The sequence below is a fragment of the Amphiprion ocellaris genome, chromosome 9, assembly GCF_022539595.1.
Source record: "Amphiprion ocellaris isolate individual 3 ecotype Okinawa chromosome 9, ASM2253959v1, whole genome shotgun sequence".
In the NCBI taxonomy this organism is placed as follows: domain Eukaryota; kingdom Metazoa; phylum Chordata; class Actinopteri; family Pomacentridae; genus Amphiprion; species Amphiprion ocellaris.
In genome coordinates this window covers 7392195-7413906 of record NC_072774.1, presented here as the reverse complement: position 1 = coordinate 7413906, position 21712 = coordinate 7392195, and the positions used below count along the sequence as shown (strand labels likewise).

The window sequence follows — 21712 nt, the reverse complement described above, 5'->3', positions numbered from 1 at the left end:
TTAGACGACATACTAAACTATGTCGAAAAAAAATGCGATTTTTCAAACATGTTGTAAAAACGAGCCATATGATGAAATAATGTAAAGGAGGCCGTGAAAAACACTCCAGAAAGGTTTTCTTTGAAAAAAAAATCATCATGAATTTTGGCGCAAAAAAAACGCCATAGTATACTATGTCGAAAAAAAATGCGATTTTTCAACATGTTGTAAAAACGTGCCATATGATGAAATAATGTAAAGGAGGCCGTGAAAAACACTCCAGAAAGGTTTTCTTTGAAAAAAAAATCATCATGAATTTTGGCGCAAAAAAAACGCCATAGTATACTATGTCGAAAAAAAAATGCAATTTTTTAACATGTTGTAAAAACGTGCCATATGATGAAATAATGTAAAGGAGGCCGTGAAAAACACTCCAGAAAGGTTTTCTTTGAAAAAAAAATCATCATGAATTTTGGCGCAAAAAAAACGCCTTACTATACTATGTCGAAAAAAAATGCGATTTTTTTAACATGTTGTAAAAACGTGCCATATGATGAAATAATGTAAAGGAGGCCGTGAAAAACACTCCAGAAAGGTTTTCTTTGAAAAAAAAATCATCATGAATTTTGGCGCAAAAAAAAACGCCATAGTATACTATGTCGAAAAAAAATGCGATTTTTTTCAACATGTTGTAAAAACGTGCCATATGATTAAATAATGTAAAGGAGGCCGTGAAAAACACTCCAGAAAGGTTTTCTTTGAAAAAAAAATCATCATGAATTTTGGCGCAAAAAAAACGCCATAGTATACTATGTCGAAAAAAAAATGCGATTTTTAAACATGTTGTAAAAACGTGCCATATGATGAAATAATGTAAAGGAGGCCGTGAAAAACACTCCAGAAAGGTTTTCTTTGAAAAAAAATCATCATGAATTTTGGCGTAAAAAAAACGCCTTACTATACTATGTCGAAAAAAACCCACGATTTTTCAACATGTTGTAAAAACATGCCATATGACGAAATAATGTAAGGGAGGCCGTGAAAAACACTCCAGAAAGGTTTTCTTTGAAAAAAAAAAAATCATGAATTTTGGCGCAAAAAAAAACGCCATAGTATACTATGTCGGAAAAAAATTTTGATTTTTCAACATGTTGTAAAAACGTACCATATGATGAAATAATGTAAAGGAGGCCGTGAAAAACACTCCAGAAAGGTTTTCTTTGAAAAAAAAATCATCATGAATTTTGGCGCAAAAAAAACGCCATAGTATACTATGTCGAAAAAAACCCACGATTTTTCAACATGTTGTAAAAACATGCCATATGACGAAATAATGTAAGGGAGGCCGTGAAAAACACTCCAGAAAGGTTTTATTTGAAAAAAAAATCATCATGAATTTTGGCGCCAAAAAAACGCCATAGTATACTATGTCGAAAAAAAATGTGATTTTTTTAACATGTTGTAAAAACGTGCCATATGACGAAATAATGTAAAGGAGGCCGTGAAAAACACGATGGTAAGGTTTTCTTTGAAAAAAAAATCATCATGAATTTTGGCGCAAAAAAAACGCCTTACTATACTATGTCGAAAAAAAATGCGATTTTTTTAACATGTTGTAAAAACGAGCCATATGATGAAATAATGTAAAGGAGGCCGTGAAAAACACTCCAGAAAGGTTTTCTTTGAAAAAAAAATCATCATGAATTTTGGCGCCAAAAAAACGCCATAGTATACTATGTCGAAAAAAAATGCGATTTTTTTAACATGTTGTAAAAACGTGCCATATGATTAAATAATGTAAAGGAGGCCGTGAAAAACACTATGGTAAGGTTTTCTTTGAAAAAAAAATCATCATGAATTTTGGCGCAAATAAAACGCCATAGTATACTATGTCTAAAAAAAAATGCGATTTTTTAACATGTTGTAAAAACGTGCCATATGATGAAATAATGTAAAGGAGGCCGTGAAAAACACTCCAGAATGGTTTTCTTTGAAAAAAAATCATCATGAATTTTGGCGTAAAAAAAACGCCTTACTATACTATGTCGAAAAAAACCCACGATTTTTCAACATGTTGTAAAAACATGCCATATGACGAAATAATGTAAGGGAGGCCGTGAAAAACACTCCAGAAAGGTTTTCTTTGAAAAAAAAAAAATCATGAATTTTGGCGCAAAAAAAAACGCCATAGTATACTATGTCGGAAAAAAATTTTGATTTTTCAACATGTTGTAAAAACGTACCATATGATGAAATAATGTAAAGGAGGCCGTGAAAAACACTCCAGAAAGGTTTTCTTTGAAAAAAAAATCATCATGAATTTTGGCGCAAAAAAACCACCATAGTATACTATGTCAAAAAAAATTTTTGATTTTTCAACATGTTGTAAAAACGTGCCATATGATGAAATAATGTAAAGGATGCCGTGAAAAACACTCCAGAAAGGTTTTCTTTGAAAAAAAAAATCATCATGAATTTTGGCGCAAAAAAAATGCCATAGATGTGTAGGCAGACGAGAAGACACACACACACACACACACACACACACACACACACACACACACACTCTCCATTTGTTATATGGACCAACTCGGAGCTTCCAGAAGAGTCGTTTGTGTCAATATTACTTTGTGTCAATATTATTTATTGATGAATAAATATGTATTACATTAAACCATTCAGCCCCACTGCCTCTGGGCTTTCAGATATATCGAGTGACAAAACTGATCTAATAAAAATCATTTATTATCAATGATGGAAACTGATAGAAATGAAACAGGCAGTAATTACAACATTGTTTCCTTTTGCAAGAACAACATACAGATCAACACTTTGAGTCAGAGGAGTGTTTAAAGTCATCGGGAAAAACACGGAATAATTCTGCAGAGTCTCAGAACATGTTTCAAAGGCGAGACGTGGAATCAGAGCTCATGCAAACAGATCAATTAAAACATGTAGCTCCAGACAGCCCAAGGAATGATTTACATTTACATCTACACAAACACGGCACACAGCTGATGACACTACAGTCACACATTTAGGTCCCGATGCAGCGACACGTCTACTGGTTCTATGTTTACAATCAAAGACCCACAATTAACGCACAGCAGCACGTGATCGATTCTCACAACACGCAGAAAAAAATGTACAATATTTACACAATAACTTCAGTCTGATTCAACCTGCCACGTTTGACAAAGTCTCACTGAGAAAGGCTTGGATTGTCGAAAAAAAAATGCGATTTTTCAACATGTTGTAAAAACGTGCCATATGATGATATCATGTAAAGGAGGCCATGAAAAACACTCCAGAAAGGTTTTCTTTGGAAAAAAAAATCATCATGAATTTTGGCGCAAAAAAACGCTATAGTATACTATGTCGAAAAAAATATGCGATTTTTCAACATGTTGTAAAAACGTGCCATATGATGATATAATGTAAAGGAGGCCGTGAAAAACATTTCAGAAAGGTTTTCTTTGAAAAAAAATCATCATGAATTTTGGCGCAAAAAAAAACGCCATAGTATACTATGTCGAAAAAAAAATTTGATTTTTCAACATGTTGTAAAAACGTGCCATATGATGAAATAATGTAAAGGAGGCCATGAAAAACACTCCAGAAAGGTTTTCTTTGGAAAAAAAAATCATCATGAATTTTGGCGCAAAAAAACGCTATAGTATACTATGTCGAAAAAAAATGCAATTTTTCAACATGTTGTAAAAACATGCCATATGATGAAATAGTGTAAAGTAGGCCGTGAAAAACACTCCAGAAAGGTTTTCTTTGAAAAAAAAATCATCATGAATTTTGGCGCAAAAAAAACGCCATAGTATACTATGTCGAAAAAAAAATACGATTTTTCGACATGCTGTAAAAACGTGCCATATGATGATATAATGTAAAGGAGGCCGTGAAAAACATTTCAGAAAGGTTTTCTTTGAAAAAGAAGTCATGAATTTTGGCGCAAAAAAAAAACGCCATAGTATACTATGTTGAAAAAAAAATTAGATTTTTCAACATGTTGTAAAAACGTGCCATATGATGAAATAATGTAAAGGAGGCCATGAAAAACACTCCAGAAAGGTTTTTTTTTTCCCACATTTAGGACGACATACTAAACTATGACGTTGTAGTAGGATTGCAATCACGTGAAAGTCAGCAGGTAACTGACAGTTTTCACTTGTTGCCATGGTTACAGCGACGCAGTGCCGGCAGCTACATCTCGCATGGGGAAATCTTTAACCGTGCCGTGGATCCAGACTACAAGCCACATCACTGTGACAATTTAATGAGGTGGTCCTTGTGTCATATATGACTTCCCCTGAAGATTTCATCCAAATCCGTTTTTGAGTAATGTTTCACACAGCCAGATTCACAGACAAACGTACACCAATCGTCACATAATTCCGCCGTTCCTTGGGGGAGTAAAAATTAAAGAGTTACAGGAGTCTTTGGAAACTAAGGACAGTCATGATATACATGATTTTGACAAGTGTATGTAAACTTTTGCAAATGCATTTAAAAATCTTCTGAAAACTTACTGTGAGTAGTTTGGTAGTAAGTCCAGCATCTACCACAGCTTTGTGCATAGCTCTTAATGTGTCCAGTTCAGGAGCAGCAATAAACACCACAAATGGCATAAACTCAGCAGTCTTCAAGACTTTTAGGGCCTGGATTTAAAAAAAACAAGTAAATGTAATGTCACAATACAGCTTTAGGAAATACAGATCCATATACTGCCAGTGTACCTAAGGGCTATTGGAAGAAACTGACCTTGCGATGTAATTTTTCTGTAAAATATCTATGATTTAAATGTTTGGAGACTATTTTGGGAGAATTATTTACTAGAATGACTGGGATGGGATTTTTGTAAGGGACTGCATCTCTATCAAAAACACTTTTTTTTTGAGAAAACTCATTTGAACTTTTCTCATATGGTGTAACAGTGACAAAAGGCATCCACAATAGTTTTTTGCTTTAGATGACATTCAGGTCTTACTTTGCATTCATCCTACAGAGCTTTGTGGTACTGATTTAAATAAATTGTTGCGGAATGTAGAGCCTCATTGTTGCCTCATGTAGAGTTTTTGGTCAACCTCACCCTCTCTGTTGCCAAAATATTTCCATACAACTAACTAGAGGTAAATGATTATTGCCAAAACGAAAATTAGAATTAGTCTGATTAATATTGAGGTCAAAATTAGCCTGTATATCAACATGAACAATTGATTTTTAAATTCAAAATATCTTTATTGCACTTTTGCAGCCAACTTGCACTTCAATGTTGCTCTACATTCCTGCTAATGTACAAATCTGCATTAAAATTACGTTTTAAATAATCTTCAGTGCATCTCCTAGACGTAAAATATGAATTAATTGTACCCAAAACACCTCATTCGTTGAACATCTACTTGTTGAGAGATGTGACAGTGTACCGATATCCCCCAAACGCCTCACATGCAGGCTACGATAGAAGCCAGCTAGGTGGCTGCAGCCCCGTGAACACAGAAGCTTGAAGCCTCTACTGAAATACTGCAGCTCACACAGGTGTGCAACCAAAAAAGATTTTTGAGACAGTGAAATAATGCGTTCTAATGTCCAATTTACAGTTACAGTTAGTATTTACAAGTGTTAAATGTTAAAATTACAGTTGATTGTGACAGGGAACATTCTATCACTTGTGTCGCCCTACAACTGACATTCGATTTGTTTTTGGCAACCAAATCCTTTCCTTATTTTGGTCTAATTTTGCTGTAAAGGTGCGTAGCCTTTATCTCAAACTCTTTGTCTTGTAAATAAAAGTTTTAAAAAATAAGTAATTTATTGTATCCAAGAACCCTCAAATCAGACTAAACTATGTTTTATCAAGCAGACTTCTCTTGGAGATTGGTCTTGGAAAATGGCAAGATTTGTTTTTGCATCAAGTACTGAAAAAAGTTGCAACCACAATGTCGATGCTGAAACGCTATCGTACAGCCCTAACGTGCCTCTAACTGACCTGAGGGTTGACGTCCAGGATGCAGGTACGGCCAGCATGGACCACCTCGTGAATAGAGTCGATCTTGGTGCCGTAAAGGTTGCCATCGTACTCGCCATGCTCCAAGTATCGGCTCTCCTTGATGTCCTTCTCCATCTCTTCCCGTGTCACGAAACAGTAGTTTTGGCCGTCTTTCTCCTCTTCTCTGGGACGGCGTGACGTAACTGCAGGTTAAAGGTAAGGAGAGGTGTTACAGGAAACCAAGTACAGACAATTCAACTGCCTCTGTTGACTGTCTAACCAACTCACAGGGGACAGTGGTTCCATATCTCAGAGGATTCAAGAGGATAAGTCTGTTCTTCAGGCTTCTCCTCCCAACTCCCTGAGCTCCAATCAGAACCAGTGTTTTCCTCTGGAACGGGGGCATTTTAGCAACCTCCTCATAGATCTGCAGCTCATAGCGGTCAAACTCTGTTCAAAGCAACACACAGGTTGACTGTGTATCATCATCATTGCCATTTTTCACAACAGTCTCTCATAACTAGGAAAGTTAGAACCAGTGGGTATACACACCTGCATTCTTGGCAGTGAGGTACATCATTTTTTTCTTCTTTTTCTTTTCATTTCGAGTTCCGCAGAGCATCCCTAAAGCTGCATAAAGTGTCAGTACATCACATGGCGGTGCTAAAGGCCACAGATTTCTGACTATTGTGAGAACTAAACAAGGACAGCTGGTACAGTGAGAGAGAAGATGGTTTGTACTGACCTGTACCAGAAGCATCCCAGTCTCTCCTCACAAAAGCTTTCCTCTTCTCCTCCAAGAACTGACTGGGGATGAGACCAGTTGCACCACCAACAACTTTGCGAGCCTAAATGGAAATCAGAGTAGTAGAGCAGTGCTTAAGAGATACTGGTTTAAATATTTCACAAACGGAACACCTAGCTCATCTTTAGCAGCCTCTTGCAGTTTTCAACAGATAATATGACTTCCAGGAGTCCTGATTGATTAAACTCTAAGCTGGAAGCGCATATTGTGTGTTTTATTCTCTGGATAACACCCTAATAAATGCACCTGCATCTGCAGTATCATTGGGAATGCCACTCATCCCATCCACCTATGCAAGTTACACATTTTGCCAAAAAAAGGTTCCACAGAACTGCTACATTTAGAGGCAAGGTTGACCACTCAGCCCACCTTTTAATTCAGCTCAAGATCTAATCAGTTTTTTGTTTGTAGATAAAAATATCAAACTTGTGTTTTTATCCTCTAAATTTAAAAATTGCCTGCTTTGCTTCACATGCCTAGTAAAGAATGTTACCAGCCTCACAGTCATATACATAATATAAGCTATACCAAAGAGTTAGACTTTCCAATGTTCTACTGGGTTCTGTCAGTTCTCTATCAGGCATGAGGTGGCTCTGCTATGTAGCAGTTACATTCAAATTTCAGTTCACTTCTCTTGAAAAATTCAAATACAAGCTTAGGACCTGTGTGATGAATCAACTTTAACTGTCCCAAATGATCATATCTGAATATTATCGACCTTAACTGAAAAATGTGCTTTAGTAAATATGTGCAGACTCCTGCACGTACAAGTATACACATTTATATGCACACACTTGCATATACACATACACCCTCATTACAGAACTGTATTCATCTGTTGTTTGCTTTGCTTGTCTTTTGATCTATGGCTGTTTGTATGCTTACTTTTTGTGGATTCATGACTTTTGTATTATTCTTTTATCATTCATAATAAGGTTTTACATGGTTTTTCTAATCTCTCCTGCATTATTTGCCTTTGTTATATGTTTATCTTTATGTGCCAAATAAAATGGAAAACACACACATACATTTCCAACTTACTACAAAGTCTAGCTACGGTGTGTTTGACCATCACTGACCTTCATGTGCCTACTCACCTGCCACCAGTTGGGGTCCTCCTTGTTGACTACATGAAGAACGTCGCCTTTGGAGAAAGCCAGACCGGCCTCTTTACAGGGGATCAAGTTGTCTGTGGCTGGATTATAGTTGAAGTGTGGCTTAAGATAAACCTGCAATTTAAGGTTTAAACAAAACTTCAGATATTTTTAATGTATACATTCATTCACAACAGCATTAGGCAATACATTAAATACATTTTGAGGTGAATAGTATATTACTTAAACGTGTGTTTTTTCTCAAATAATCACATTGTAGAACAAACATTTTAAAGTATTAGTAATCAAATGTTAATATAGCGAGTATGATTGTGTCTGATGTACGCTTGTGCTTTGTTTTGTTTTCTTATCTAGCTTAGTCTTTTTAAATTATCTTATATTTATTTTTACCTCATATTTATTCTTAACTTTTTTATGGTATTACCCTCATTTCTACACTGGATGTGAGAAAGGTCATTTCATTTAACTGTGTACTACATACATTGCTGAACGATAAATAAATAAAGCTGAAGTTCAAGTTGATATAATGTGTGAAATTGAATGTCTTTTTAGTCTGTACACCTTTGATTTAATTATATAACTTCCCTTTCATAAGCACTGTAATTTTCTGACAATTTGCTTTCTTGATTCTTTAGCAGCTCTCAGGACAAGGTCTTTATTTTCCACTGATTACATTTTCTGTTCGGAATTTTGTACTTTGTAGCTCTAGCTGTGAATTGTCAAAGACAGAGGGCTGAATGAGGTGGATGAGATGCACCTTTAAAAAGATAAAGTCCAGAGATCAGCGTCAGCAATCAAAACTGAAAACCAACAAGCACGTGGCAAAACAGAAGAATGAGCCCATTCGATCCTCCTCAGCACACAAGGGTCAGTATCTGACATAACCTTACATGCTGCTGCTCAGTGTCAGCTGCTGTGTGTGCCTGTTACAGTAAGGAGGAGAGGGGCTGCTCTGCTGAATAGAGTGGCGTGTGTCCTAGTTAGTGTGTGTGAGGTGTTATTAATAGAGCCTCCGTGGGTTCAGTTTTCAAAAGCCTGGCATTCTGAGATCGGCCAGGTCAGGGAGCTCCCACTCAATCCTTGCGAGGTACAGTACAAGTCTTTACCAAATACCAATTAACCACGTGAATAAAAATTCTTGGCATTTATGGCACCAATTGATTGACTAATTTTGAATGAATTTTCGAATTAAACATGATTATTACTTCCTCGAAGGTAAAAAGCTTCACAGAAAACATCAAATAAAGCCTCCCGTTTCCTCACCTGTGGCGGTGCTGGTGTGTCCTTGTAGCTCGGCAGAACCTTGAGCGTGATGCTGCCACTGCAGTCCCTAAGCAGCTCCTGGAGCTCATGAGGGTTGCTGCCGACCTCTCGACCGTTCACCTCGCGGATTATGTCCCCCGTGTGCAGCATGCCCTGCCTGTCAATCGAGCTGCCGTGCAGGATCCGTGCGATCACCATCTCTCCCTGCACCACCCGGAACGTCACCCCCTGAAAGAGAGTAGCAGCCATTAAGTACCGAACGTCCACACTTCATAAATCAGAAGAGAGGCCTGTTTCAAGGGTTGGTCTGTCCGGTTGCTGCCAAAGAACTCATCCATGTTGAGTTACTATGTAGAACTGGGCTCTAACAGATGGTCAATAAAAGAGGACATGTGTAAAGAGCTTTACAGCCTAACAGGCGTGTTTTCTCTGCAGAGCTGGAGTTGGTATAAATGCCTGGTAAACTTACCAGTGGTTCTCCAGCTTTCTTTTGGATACCAATCATCCTGACGGCATCAGCTGGCATGAGTGAACTTGTCAACAATGAATTGCTGTTAACCGCAGCATGGGGCATTTCATAGCACTTTGCAGCCACTTTGTCATGAGCCTCGATCAAAGACTGAAACAGACCAGGAGAGACAAATGCAGACACGAAGATTAAGCTCAGTTTTTAACTTTAAAGATAAATGGTAGCAAATTTACAACCGTTTTCTTCCCGATGACAATCAGACATTGTGTCATTCGCCCACCAAGATACCACAAACAGCGACTGGCATTGCAACATGCATTTAATAAATCCCTATTACAGAGTGAAGACATAAATCACTTTTCTTTCTACAGTGATGCCTTCGTGGCAGCAGCGACAGAAGACGAAATGATTAACAAAGAAGATAAATAACTCGTTCTTACCCGAGCAGCCACAAAATACAGTCAGTTCTGGTTAGAGACTACAAACTGCATCAGCAAATGTGAAGATTTTCTGAAACTGTGCGTGACGGTCTTCTCCCCGTGACTTTACATACATAACTCAGCCTGCTATTGGCCCAAGGAACGACACCCCCACCCTCTGTTGCTGCAGCGTGCGAGCGGTTGAGAATATAAAGGGTGACAAGGAAGCAGAGCTGGCGCTTCAGAGAAAATTAGTCAGCGGTGGGAGTAAAAAGCTGTGACATCCATTCCCACGAGGAAAACGCTTGCTTGAACATTTACGCTGGTCTAAATCACCCCCCAATAAACCCAGTAATAACTGAGGATGAGGGCAATAAGGCCTAACATACCTTAAAGTGAGGCTCCTGGAGGATTCTGGCGAGCTCGGCAGCGGCAGCATCTTTTTCAGGCAAGACGTTGAGGGAATCCAAGATCTCTGTGACTAGCTGAACGTTATCGTCCCGGACGGCTTGCAGTTTAACTTCCTCAAGACGTTCATGAGCCTCAACGCAGAAACCAAAAATTGAGGGCATGACAGAAGAAGTAAATATCTGTATTAAGGATGGGCTGAATTTGGTTAGAGTCACAAATGCAATTGTGGTTTTATTGGATAATTCCATTCTGAAAATTCAACACCAGATTCAGCTTTGTGTGCACGGCAAACTGTTTTACCATTTAAAAGTGAGACTGAATATGCATGGCAGACATCTATAAATACATTCTTCCCAGTCAAAAGAACATTTCAGATCCACAATGCCATGCTTCCTGGGGTAAGTGACGTCATTATCACCATTCATGCATAAGGGGTTTCTCATTACAGATACCTACAACTCAGCTGCAGATGTTTGCTATGTGAATTATGGATGTCCAAAGTTGAACTATGACTTGTTTTAATTCCAGTTTCAGATGCCTATAGTTGAATTCTGACTAGTCCTAATTGTAATTCAAGATTTAATTTCTGGAATATCTACACTGTCCTTTTTAGGCATCTTAAATTAAGTTAAAACTAATCAGAATATGGTTGTAAATATCTCAAACTGGATTCTGCCTGGTCAAAATGTAATCAGATATCCTGAATTAGGGTGATGACAAGATGAAATGATGCTGCAGAGTACCGTCAGAAGCTACAGAAACCTGGAGGCGGAGGCAGCTTGCTTTTTCTAAATGCACTATGCTGCAGCAACCGCACATGACAAGCTGATTCATCACCATATCAGAGCAGCCTGAGGCCAAAGTTTGCTCACATTTTAATCACAAGTCGCTCTCCAATCACAAAGCTCATTCTTTTCAAACTCCTTACCGATGAGCACTTTTTATTTTACAGCATTTTCAACTTATCCACTGCAGCAGCCGCAATAATTTCTGCTAACACTGTATTCTTTGCTCTACCAAAATCCAATTGCCTCACATGCACAGCACACAACAATTTACACAAATCATAATGGCATTTGAGATATCTGCAGTTCTAGCCGTTCAAAGTGAATTACAGATATCTCAAAATGTCACACTGATTAGTCGGATTGATGTTCTAGATATCTGGAATAAAAACTCTGATCGGTCATGGTGTAATTACGACTACTGAAAATGACAGTTGATATCTGCCAGAGAGTCAAACTTTGGCATTAAATGTTAAAACAGCTTGCTCTTACTTTTATTACACAACAGTGAGCATTCATAAACAAAAAAGTACATCTATTCCCTTTCTTTTGCCACCCTACTAGTGTGACTTTTTTTTTTTTTTTAATTTGAGTGACTCCAAAACTTGCTTGACAACACAAAAATATTTAAAGCACTTCTCAGTGAACTCCGTCACCACCTACACTGAGCACAGAGTGGGCTTCGTCCTGATTCGTCAGACCAAACATTTTTCATCTCCATACAGACTATGTATAGCACATTTCTGGAAAGTCGGCTGAGAAATTGTTACATCGAAAGGAATTTAAACCTCTGAACCGCAAAATAATACACCATTTATTGCAGAAAGAAATCATAAAGGCCGGTCAACTTTCAAACAATTTTAAGCGTCTAAATCCATGCTTAAAATTGTGATATTTCATCAAAATCACTTTATTCTACGTGTTGTTTAAAAACACTACAAAAATATATTACCTAAACAGATCCAGTAAAAAACTAAAAAATCTGCACTTTTAAGTGAAACTGAGAAGCTACGAGTGACTCAGTTGTGTCCAGCAGTCATGTGATAAAAAACACATTTCCTTATATTGCACAAAAGGCATTTTCTGAGTTTTCTCTAGTTGCATCCATGGTTATGATGTTTCCATAGAGATACAAGATGCTATATTGCAGCAAAAAATGAGCCAACAGTGAGCAAAAAATATGACAGGAGCAAAAAAAAAAAAAAAAAAAAAAAAAACAGTCCAGCTTTGGGTTCAGGGGGTTAACTACTTTAGTTTTATTGCATGGTCAAGTGGATCATCCTCCTGTTCCTCCAATCAATTACAGAACAATTTTTTCTGTTAAGTGAAAACGCAATTGTTCATTTTGTATGAAGGCTTTTAAATCATATTACAACTAGGATACACAAAAAGAGAACGGAAAATTAACAGTTGCATAGCATATACAGTTAATATGACCACATTGTATTTGTGGTCCCGTCCGTGTAAATAATCTAACGCCTCGGCAAAGCTGTAATCTATTTGTCAGAAATGAGGACAAGAGCTTGTCTTTGTGGCAGGTTTTCTATAAAAAAGCATTCTATTTATAGATATGCTAGTTGAACTTGATGACCTCGATCTGCAGGGGAGATTTTTTCTGGATAATGTTATGTAAGCCACTTGTTCGTCATGCCGTCGGCCCCTTTTAGTTATACGTAAAGTTGATTTCACTGATGGTAAGAGGTTTTCTGTCTACTTAAGCGGCACAATAAACACAAGTTTGGGGGATGTTACGGATTATTATCTGGTGATTAAATGAAAACCACATGGTATGCTGTACAACCCCGTGCTCATTTCACTCCTCGGATGACGGACAGGGTTATGCATCGTACTAACGGGGAGATTTCCTGCATGTAATTTAAACCTCACAGCAGGATTAGCTCATGTAGGGGTGAGCACAGTTTGACTGCAGGTACGCATGCTTGCATAAAGCACACAAATAAACACACAGTGTGTGAATTCCGTCGTATACAGCTGTCAGGAAGAGCTAAACATGATCTTCGAAGTGCTGTGTTAAATACACCTTAATTATCTTTGACTCATGCTAAGCTCCTCCTCTCAAGTATAGCTAGAAGGCCAGCTAATCAGATTACCATATGTGTAAAAGCATTTGTAGGTCCAACACGCACACGGTAGTAGTAGTATCAGTGAGTGTGTGCATTACCGTACCTTGGCAAGGGATCGGACGATGGGGCTCTCCATGATGCCTCTGAGGAAGATGAGGTCAATGTCTTTGGCCCCTGTGCCTGTTGGCAGCTCTTTCAGGTTGTCCAGAACCTGCTGCATGGCTGAAGATGAGTAAAAACACATCAAAAGATTTGGCAAACCCAACGCCTTTTCCCTGACTCCAGGCAGAAATGTTAGCGACAAACGAAGCTCATCTCCAGCAGTAATGAACAGAATTAAAATTCCAAGCCAATGAAAACACTGACAGAAAAAAATCACTATAACAAGAGCTTACAAGGCAAGAACAAGCAGAGAGTGAATCAATGGGACAATTCACACAGATCACCCCTCATTTCCATTGCAGCAACAACAAGCACAAAAAGTCACAAAGGAATTGTTCTACTAACAGATCTGTCTTGCAGTGGCTGAGACAAATCAAAAAAAATGAGACCCAATTAACAGTGAACTTAAAGCCTACTAAACAAAGTAAAATGAATAATCTCCCTTTCTGTTCTTCCCTGTAATTATCTTTCCATTAAAACTAACTTCCCTTTTGTTTATTAGTGGAATATGCAGAGAGTTTGCAAACAGAAGTTGACACAAATTGAAACCTGACAGAATCAGTCATGAAAACAAAACATTTGGCTGTTTTTCAAATGCATCGTGTGATTTAAGATGTCTGTTTTTCTATGTGTGATTATTCTTTCCACAAATACACAAAGCACAAGCAGCAGCAGACGCACCCACTCATCTCTGGACCGTGGGCGCAACATCCATTCAAATGGTAATTAAAGGTCAAATCTGGCACACAACATCGCAACAGTTAATTTTGCAAAATGCTAGTTTTGACTGGGACGGCTTACCTGAGCCAGACTTTGCGTTGGCCACCGTCATGTTTATTATTCCTCAGCTCAGGATGGTGAAACTCTCTAAACACAGGTCAAAAGCCACCCAACTGCCCGCTTACAGAAACCAGAACTGGAGAGCTGCAGAATGTAGGAAATCCACCCGAGTTAGTAGAGCGTATGCTAAGATCCCCATACTGTACAAGCCATGCCATGAAATGAACCAAGTGTTGCTGATAAACAAGGTCAGACACAGAACGGTGTGAGCGAGAGACAGCAGAGAAAACATGCGGCTGTCTTGGTGTTTTCAATGCGCATGTTGGCACAAAGGCCACTTATGAATTAAGGGAATGACAAAGAGGCCAATTGAATGACAAAAGAGAATGAGTCTCCCCATCCTTGTGGCTAAAGGTTGTGCCAGCCACACACAGAGAGGCCCCTGAGGACTTTCTGTACAAACATGCTCTTCAAACAAGAGTGAAGCAAAAACAGATCCACCACTGCTTTAGTATGAAGTTGAACTAACTAAACTGTGAGCAGCCCTGCCGAGCCATAAACTGCGGATTGTCTAAACATCATAAATCCACGCAGTGTCAACAAAAAAATCATGCAGAGTCAAAAGGAAACATGGAAGAACTCACCTACAAACTGTGTTCAAATCATCGGTGCAGCACTGAGCCCCGCGTTTTCTACAAAACACTCATCTGGTATCTGTGTACTGAACAGAGAGCAGACAAATAAAAATCCTACCTCTCTTATTGTTTGCTTAAAATCTTCCTAAGTATCAATAAAAGCAAATCAACAAAAGACAGAGAAGCTACTCTCTTCCCCAAGGGTGGCTTCATTGTTCACACTTCTGTTCACTCAGCAGTGAGTTAATGCGGTCCGTCTGATTGGCCAAGTCAATCACATGACCTGTGTCCATTTAAAAAGTTTATTTTAAATTTGCAAGCCAAAAAACAGCAAGACTGAGGAGTTCTGTGGATTTAAAAATAAAAAAGTCAAACTTGTAACAACAATGGACTATTTTATTTGCACGGGACACATGTTTGTGGTATATTTGGCTGAATTAACATAAAGATTGTTCATATCTTCATCAGCATCAGCAGTTCTTAGTGTTGCACACATGATATTTCATGCATGTTCTCAGTAAATGGTGTTTTATATGCCAACGTGCTCATCATTCAAATGGGATAAAGGTTGAAAAATAATAGTAGCTCAAGAAAGTGTAACTTTTTTTTAGAGGAGGCTGCAATTCACATCATCAAGCAGGACCAAAATTACAGATTTATGGATGCTAAGCAAACTTTCCATGCATTGCTGATAACAGTGTTCAAATACAATAAATCATTCTTACAACTGAACTGAAAAACCGAGCAGCATGAACACTAGGGCTCTAACAGATGCTTATTTTTTGTTGTTGATTACAAAAGATGACAAATACACAGGAAAACTGAGTGTTTATAGATGATCACAAATATTTGAAAATGCCTTTTAATTCCCTAAAATCTCATTAAGTGTTAGCTTTGCATCTATGTGCTGATTTAACCAAAGATTGCAAATTCAGAGTCTGTCTGTGAATACATAGTAAAACAGTCAAATGTGATTTAGAGCTACAATAATGAGTATTTTCACAGCTGATTGATCTGTTGGTTATTTTCACGACCAATACAGTAGTTGTTTGGTCTATAAAATGTCATGAAATGGTAAAAAAATTAAATAAATAAAAATTGACTAGTGTTTCCCAAATGCATCTTTTTGTCGTTTTGGCCACATCTCCAAGAAGACACCAGAAAACATTCAAATTTAAGAAGCTGCAATCAGAGAATTTTGACTTTTCTTTTGTCAAGACTGCTTATCAAAATAGCAGCTGGTGATTCATTTCATAGCTGACAATCAGTTAATAATTCCAACTCTAATTGTCACACACTTTCCATTAAACAATATTTTACTACAAATTAGATGGAGGTTTATTTGGTGCTGTTGTACTTGGATTTCTGGTCACACTCATATCTAAGGAGATAAGAAGATGTTCCCTCAATACAATCTCTGCACTACTGTATATGCACATCTTGACCTTTTGTACTATAAAAATGCACAAACTCTTTTTACTGTTTTTGTGTATTCTTTTTGTACTGTTCTTAGAATTTTGAACAATATACATGTTTTAAACTGGTTATTCACTGCACTAAAAAATGCATTAACTTCCTTATTGCTGCACACGACAATAAAAGCCTTTGAATCTAATGAAAACTCATTATGAAACCAAGCTGCAGGAAATTTATTATGTTAAAAAATGAAAGTCAAATAAATCCCTCATGACATAATAAAACTGTGCAGGTTTCAAAGTTTAAATATACAGGGGTATAAAAACTGGAGACAACTACGCGGTCAGACTTAGAACAGTATGCTGCTTGTTCACCCACTTTAATTCACTTAAGAGTTAAAGGCCAACTGTGACAAAAAACAAGCTTCGTTGTGGAGTTAAACAGTTTCTGTCTGTTTCTTAAATAGCAACCAGGATATAAATGAAGTCTGTGTGTTTATAGTGGTGGACAAGTTTGTAACTAGTGGTTTTCAAGTACATAAATCGCAATTTTTACGAACAAAATCACGAAACGTGTTGGCTGCACTGCTTTAAATGTGCTGTCAAGCTCCACGCGTACTGGGCACATGTAGCCACTTCCAATGTAACTAGCCGTTGGTGGCTAATTAGCTGTAATAAACACTCATTTTAACGTTAACTCACAACTATAACGTATTAATTAAAGTGGGTTTAACTGTAACGTTCAGCTGTCAGGTCATTTTTAGCATTTGTTTCATGGCATTTTGTTCGTCCCGTGTTTGCAGTTGATACGCACGCAAGTTAGCAGTGCTAATGATTGCTAGCAACTACATCCAAGCGTGCGCTGAAAATATATTTCACTCTCATGAATAACAGCAAAAACAACCGCTTATTACCAGACGAGAAGGCTACATTAAACTGGCTAACTACGCTTGTTGACGCCGTCTTTGTGGTTTTATTAAAGCAGCGAGGCGGACTTCGCTACAAGTCCAGTTATTAAGCTAGCTAGTTAGAAGCTAACGGTGATATGTGGCTACCTAACGTTAGCTGGTGGTGCGGTGGAAGCAGAGCGTCCCACCACGAAAGCGCCGCTGGAAAAAAAATGAATGAATGAAATATACTTTACCTAATTTAATCGGGCTCCAGTCACGCTTTCATGCTTTCCGCAAGTTCAGAGTTTAATAATTCGCCGATCACTTGCGCAATAGTAAGTTGTTCGTGCATTTCCAGTGCGCCGTCCTGCCTCCCTGACTGCGCCTCTCCTCTCTCAGTTCAGGGTTAATGTCATCTAGATATATCCTGCCCATTCAGATCTTCCACAGCCGGCCCGTATCAGTTACTGTTAACTTTACACTGAAATAAATACTGTGAAAGGTAAGTAGTTAAGACGTGTGTTGGAGGTAAATGACAGCTTAATGTGAGATGGTCACTGGTTGCTTCTGATCTTTAACCCATAATACTCTTTATTATGAGACTTTATTATGAGAGTTATGTGGCCACTATAAATTTAAATGTACAGTAGCTTATTGGGCAGCGGTGGGAATTAAAATCAGTAGCTTTTCAGTTGAAAATACACCAAAAACGGTGCCAAAAAGACTACTTTATTGTATATTTTTCCTAATTTCTACTGTTAGTAAAGTGTATCATTAATAATAGGTGTATTTCTGTAATCATTTTTAGAAAAAATCATGCACATATCAGTTTTTGCACAGTTAAAAATCTAAATTAATCACTGACTGCCCTTGATTTGTACAGTTTTTACTATAAATCCACATGTTCAGTCACTTAACAAGGCTATCACTTGGAGAATCTGTAATTTTTAGTTTAAAATGTGCCAAAATAGTTGCACAAAGAGACCTTTCCCTCTTTTCTGTTGTTAATAATGTAACACTCATAACAGGTTTATTTCTCTTACCATTTTGAAAAAAAAGATATGCAAAATATCAGTTTTGCACAATTAAAAATCAGAATTTGCCACTGACTGCCTTTGATTTTTACAGTTTTTACTATAAATTCACATTTTCAGTAACTTAATGACAAGCTATCGGGCTGAAAGTTGTAGTTTTTGATTAAAATGGGCCAAAATAGTTGCTAGAAAAGACACTTTTACACAATATTTCTTCTCAGTTCTGTTGTTAATAAAGTGTATCACTACTAATAGGTATATTTCTGTTATCATTTTGAGAAAAATATCATTTTTTGTAGTAAAAAAATCTGAATTAGGCATTGATTGAATTTGATTTGTACTGTTTTACTATAAATTCACATTTACAGTAACTTAATAAGGCTGTCAGGCTGAAAATGTGTAGTTATTAATTGAAATTGTGCCAAAATAATTGCACAAAAGAGACCTTTATGCAATATCTCACTTCATTTTTGTTAATAATCCAGTGTATCACTAATAATAGGTCTATTTTTCTTTATCATTATCATCACCATTGTTGGTAGAATTTATTACTAGTAACAGATTTATTTATCTTTCAAATCTAAAAAAACAAACAAGCAGAAACAAACATACACAATATCAGTGTGCATACAATTAAAAATCTAAATTAACTTATTAAACTTACTAACTGTCACTATAAATTTAACTATACAGTAACCTTGTGACTGGCAGCGTGGCTGTCTGGTTTAAAATCTATAGTTCTTTCCTTAAAATTATGCCCAAGTTGTTGCAAAAAAGAGAGTTTTGCTATCTTCCACAACTTCCATTGTTAGTTGAGTTTATTACTGATAACAGATTTATTTCTCTTATCTGTCAGAAAAAACATGCACAACAACAATGTGTTTCAGGCTAAAAAAAAATCGAAATTAGCTGCTGACTATTTCTGATTTTACTGTCATTTTACAGTAACTTACTTATAATGTATCAGGCTGAAAATCTGGAGTTATTTAAGTTGAAAATGTGCCAAAATAGGTGCAAAAAAAGAGATTTACTGACTATCTTTCACCATTTCCATTATTGGTGGACTGTATCACTTATAACAAATTTAATTCTCTTCTCCATCTTGAAAAACATGCAAATTTTCACCATTACTGCACAGCAGAGGACACACTTACCCCATGAGGACTGTACATGCTGCTATCAGGAACCACCCTGACGATACAACATCCCCACATCTGGATCCATATAATCTCATGTGTGCCGCCCATCAGCAGGTCGGCATGAAGCACCGGCATGAATATCCCACTCCTCAATACTCAGATTTCCTTGCAATGCATATTTATATAGGACCTGCACCATACAGTTACGTGATTTGCTTTAGATGTATCCAGGTCACCTGATAGGATTAAACTGTTAATCTGTTTTCACTGAGGATGCAGGTAAATCTCAACAGACATGATATAAGAAGATGCAACACTGTGGTGCAACACATTTACAAAACATTTCTATTTTACTCCTCTCTCTTCTTTAAATAGGACACTTGCAGCAGATGTGCTTTAAAAGCCATTTGCCCCAGTTAGGAGTCTTTAAAATGCTTTGATGTCAGTTGGCCAGGAGAGTGCACTGTTACTCCATCAGTGAATGACACAGAAACTGACGCTCAACAAACCCGCACAGCAGACTAAAAGCTGAAATACTTGCAGCTTGTAAAGCTGAGTGACCCAAAATGGGGCAGTTGGCCTATTTGTCAAAAACATGTTAATACAGACCAGAGTGGTGTCTTTACACAGTGTTTATTCCATGCAACACAAGCTCATTTCATGTCAGGAACAGACATGGTAGCAGCTTTATGTAGTGAAGTCACCTGGATGTTACAGCTCCAGCAGGATCACCACAATGGCAGCCCATTATACCTGCATGAATACATACAGAAGTCAAGTTAAAAATAAAAAAATATGTCTGATAAAATATTCACACTTATGTAAAAGCATTTCCTGTCCATATTCATACACAACTAGACAGTCCAGCAGAAACATCTCCTAATAAGATTCAATATAATACAGCACCAACACTAAATACAATCTCATAAATTACAATAAAATGCAATCAATACTTCTTTAACATGGTGTAAACTTAACATTACCAGCTTCACAAGAATAGTCTAAATGCATTTTATCATGTGTTTCATGCATGAGAAATTACACAGTTGATTAACATTCAGACAATTTACCTGACATATGTGGATCCTGGAATGCTCTCTGTGTTCTCCTTCACCAGCAAATCTGAAAATACAGTATCTGGAGTGTCTCTTTTTCCATACCTATGCATAAAAAAATCAGATTTGAGCAACACATTAGAACTTTTTTGCACATACTATCATGATTTTCTGGACCTGCAGGAAATTCTAGAAGTTCAAAATACAGAGATAAATAGAAAATAAGGAAACTGATGTGCAAAAGAACATGCAAAGTAACGTGCAAATCGTGCTGGTAGAAAGAAATTAGATGCAAAATTCACGGACTAACCTCTGTCTTGTGATGAGGTTGATGTAGTGTCTTAGTGCAGAGTAATATTTGGCGAGCTCCTCAGGTGGTGCACCTTCCCGTGGACTGGCAGGCTTGGCTGGATACGCATTTATGCCAGAGTGAACACAGACCAGCAGGCAGAGAGCCAGAATGCTCAGCGACATCACAGCGTTGGAGAAATCCTGAAGAATGAAGTCAAAAAATTATTATCCAACAATATCAGTGAGCCCACAATCAGAAATAGAAGCTCCATATTAGATAGATTCTCCATAAAAGCTGTACACCTACAACTACCTACTGACTTTAAAATGTGAGCCGTAAAACAGAAGAAACTCCTTACACTTGAAAATGCTGCTGTAGTTGTTTTTTTCTCGCTGTTCGAGGCACCTCTGTCACAATCCCAACATTGGCCATGTTTTATACAGTGCGTTTCGGATGGGGAGGGAGGGGAACTTCATTCTCTTTTCAGGCTACTCCTGAGAAATATCATTTGTCTCATTAGTTAAACAGTGAAAGGCAAAATGGAGACACCCAGCTACATATCATTACACACATATTAATTATCTGACTTGATGGTGTACATGTGCACGCAAACTAACTAGATTACAAACCTATGCTTTGAGGAATCGATTATTCCTGCGATATATCTACACAAATTTGTGTTTTACATCATAATCAACTCATTTGTAATAAGCTATAACTTCAGTTCTTCATAGAGGTCCACATAAAGGACTGATGCCAGTTTGCAGAGTTACATAATAATAATAATAATAATAATAATAATAATAATAATAATAATAATAATAATAATAATAATAATAATAATAATAATAATAATAATAATAATAATAATAATAATAATAATAATAATAATATAACCAGGTCTTAAATGTCTAAGAGGTAGAAAAGAGCACCTGATCATAGCCAGTTTCTAACTGTTCAAAAACAAAGCAGACACACCTGG

General features: G+C 37.3%; 2 protein-coding genes across 6 annotated transcripts in view; both read right to left on the bottom strand.

The window, feature by feature from the left end:
* pals2a (protein associated with LIN7 2, MAGUK p55 family member a) overlaps nt 1-17620 on the bottom strand; it is a 19526-nt gene extending 1906 nt beyond the window's left edge. The window contains exons 1-14 of one of the 5 annotated variants that reach the window (XM_055013602.1): nt 17465-17620; nt 14915-14991; nt 14292-14414; nt 13432-13550; nt 10438-10638; nt 9630-9779; nt 9161-9388; nt 7880-8011; nt 6723-6825; nt 6530-6607; nt 6266-6427; nt 5978-6180; nt 4521-4649; nt 2707-4394 (exon numbers count right to left, since the gene is read on the bottom strand). In XM_055013602.1, coding sequence (XP_054869577.1) covers nt 4338-4394; nt 4521-4649; nt 5978-6180; nt 6266-6427; nt 6530-6607; nt 6723-6825; nt 7880-8011; nt 9161-9388; nt 9630-9779; nt 10438-10638; nt 13432-13550; nt 14292-14322 — 1593 coding nt within the window. In that variant the 5' untranslated portion in view covers nt 14323-14414; nt 14915-14991; nt 17465-17620 and the 3' untranslated portion in view covers nt 2707-4337. Of the gene's footprint in view, nt 1-2706; nt 4395-4520; nt 4650-5977; nt 6181-6265; nt 6428-6529; nt 6608-6722; nt 6826-7879; nt 8012-9160; nt 9389-9629; nt 9780-10437; nt 10639-13431; nt 13551-14291; nt 14415-14914; nt 14992-17464 lie in introns of those variants that run through there. The other 4 variants (XM_055013598.1, XM_055013600.1, XM_055013599.1 and 1 more) reach the window with 4 other exon arrangements.
* A 1424-nt stretch (nt 17621-19044) lies between these two features.
* LOC111572027 (peptide YY-like) lies at nt 19045-21179 on the bottom strand. Its single transcript, XM_023275495.3, has 4 exons — nt 21089-21179; nt 20749-20930; nt 20454-20543; nt 19045-20136 (listed from the first exon to the last, which is right to left on the bottom strand). The coding sequence occupies exons 2-4, from the start codon at nt 20910-20912 to the stop codon at nt 20112-20114; spliced, it is 279 nt and encodes a 92-aa protein (XP_023131263.1). The 5' UTR covers nt 20913-20930; nt 21089-21179; the 3' UTR covers nt 19045-20111.
* Nucleotides 21180-21712: the final 533 nt, after the last annotated feature.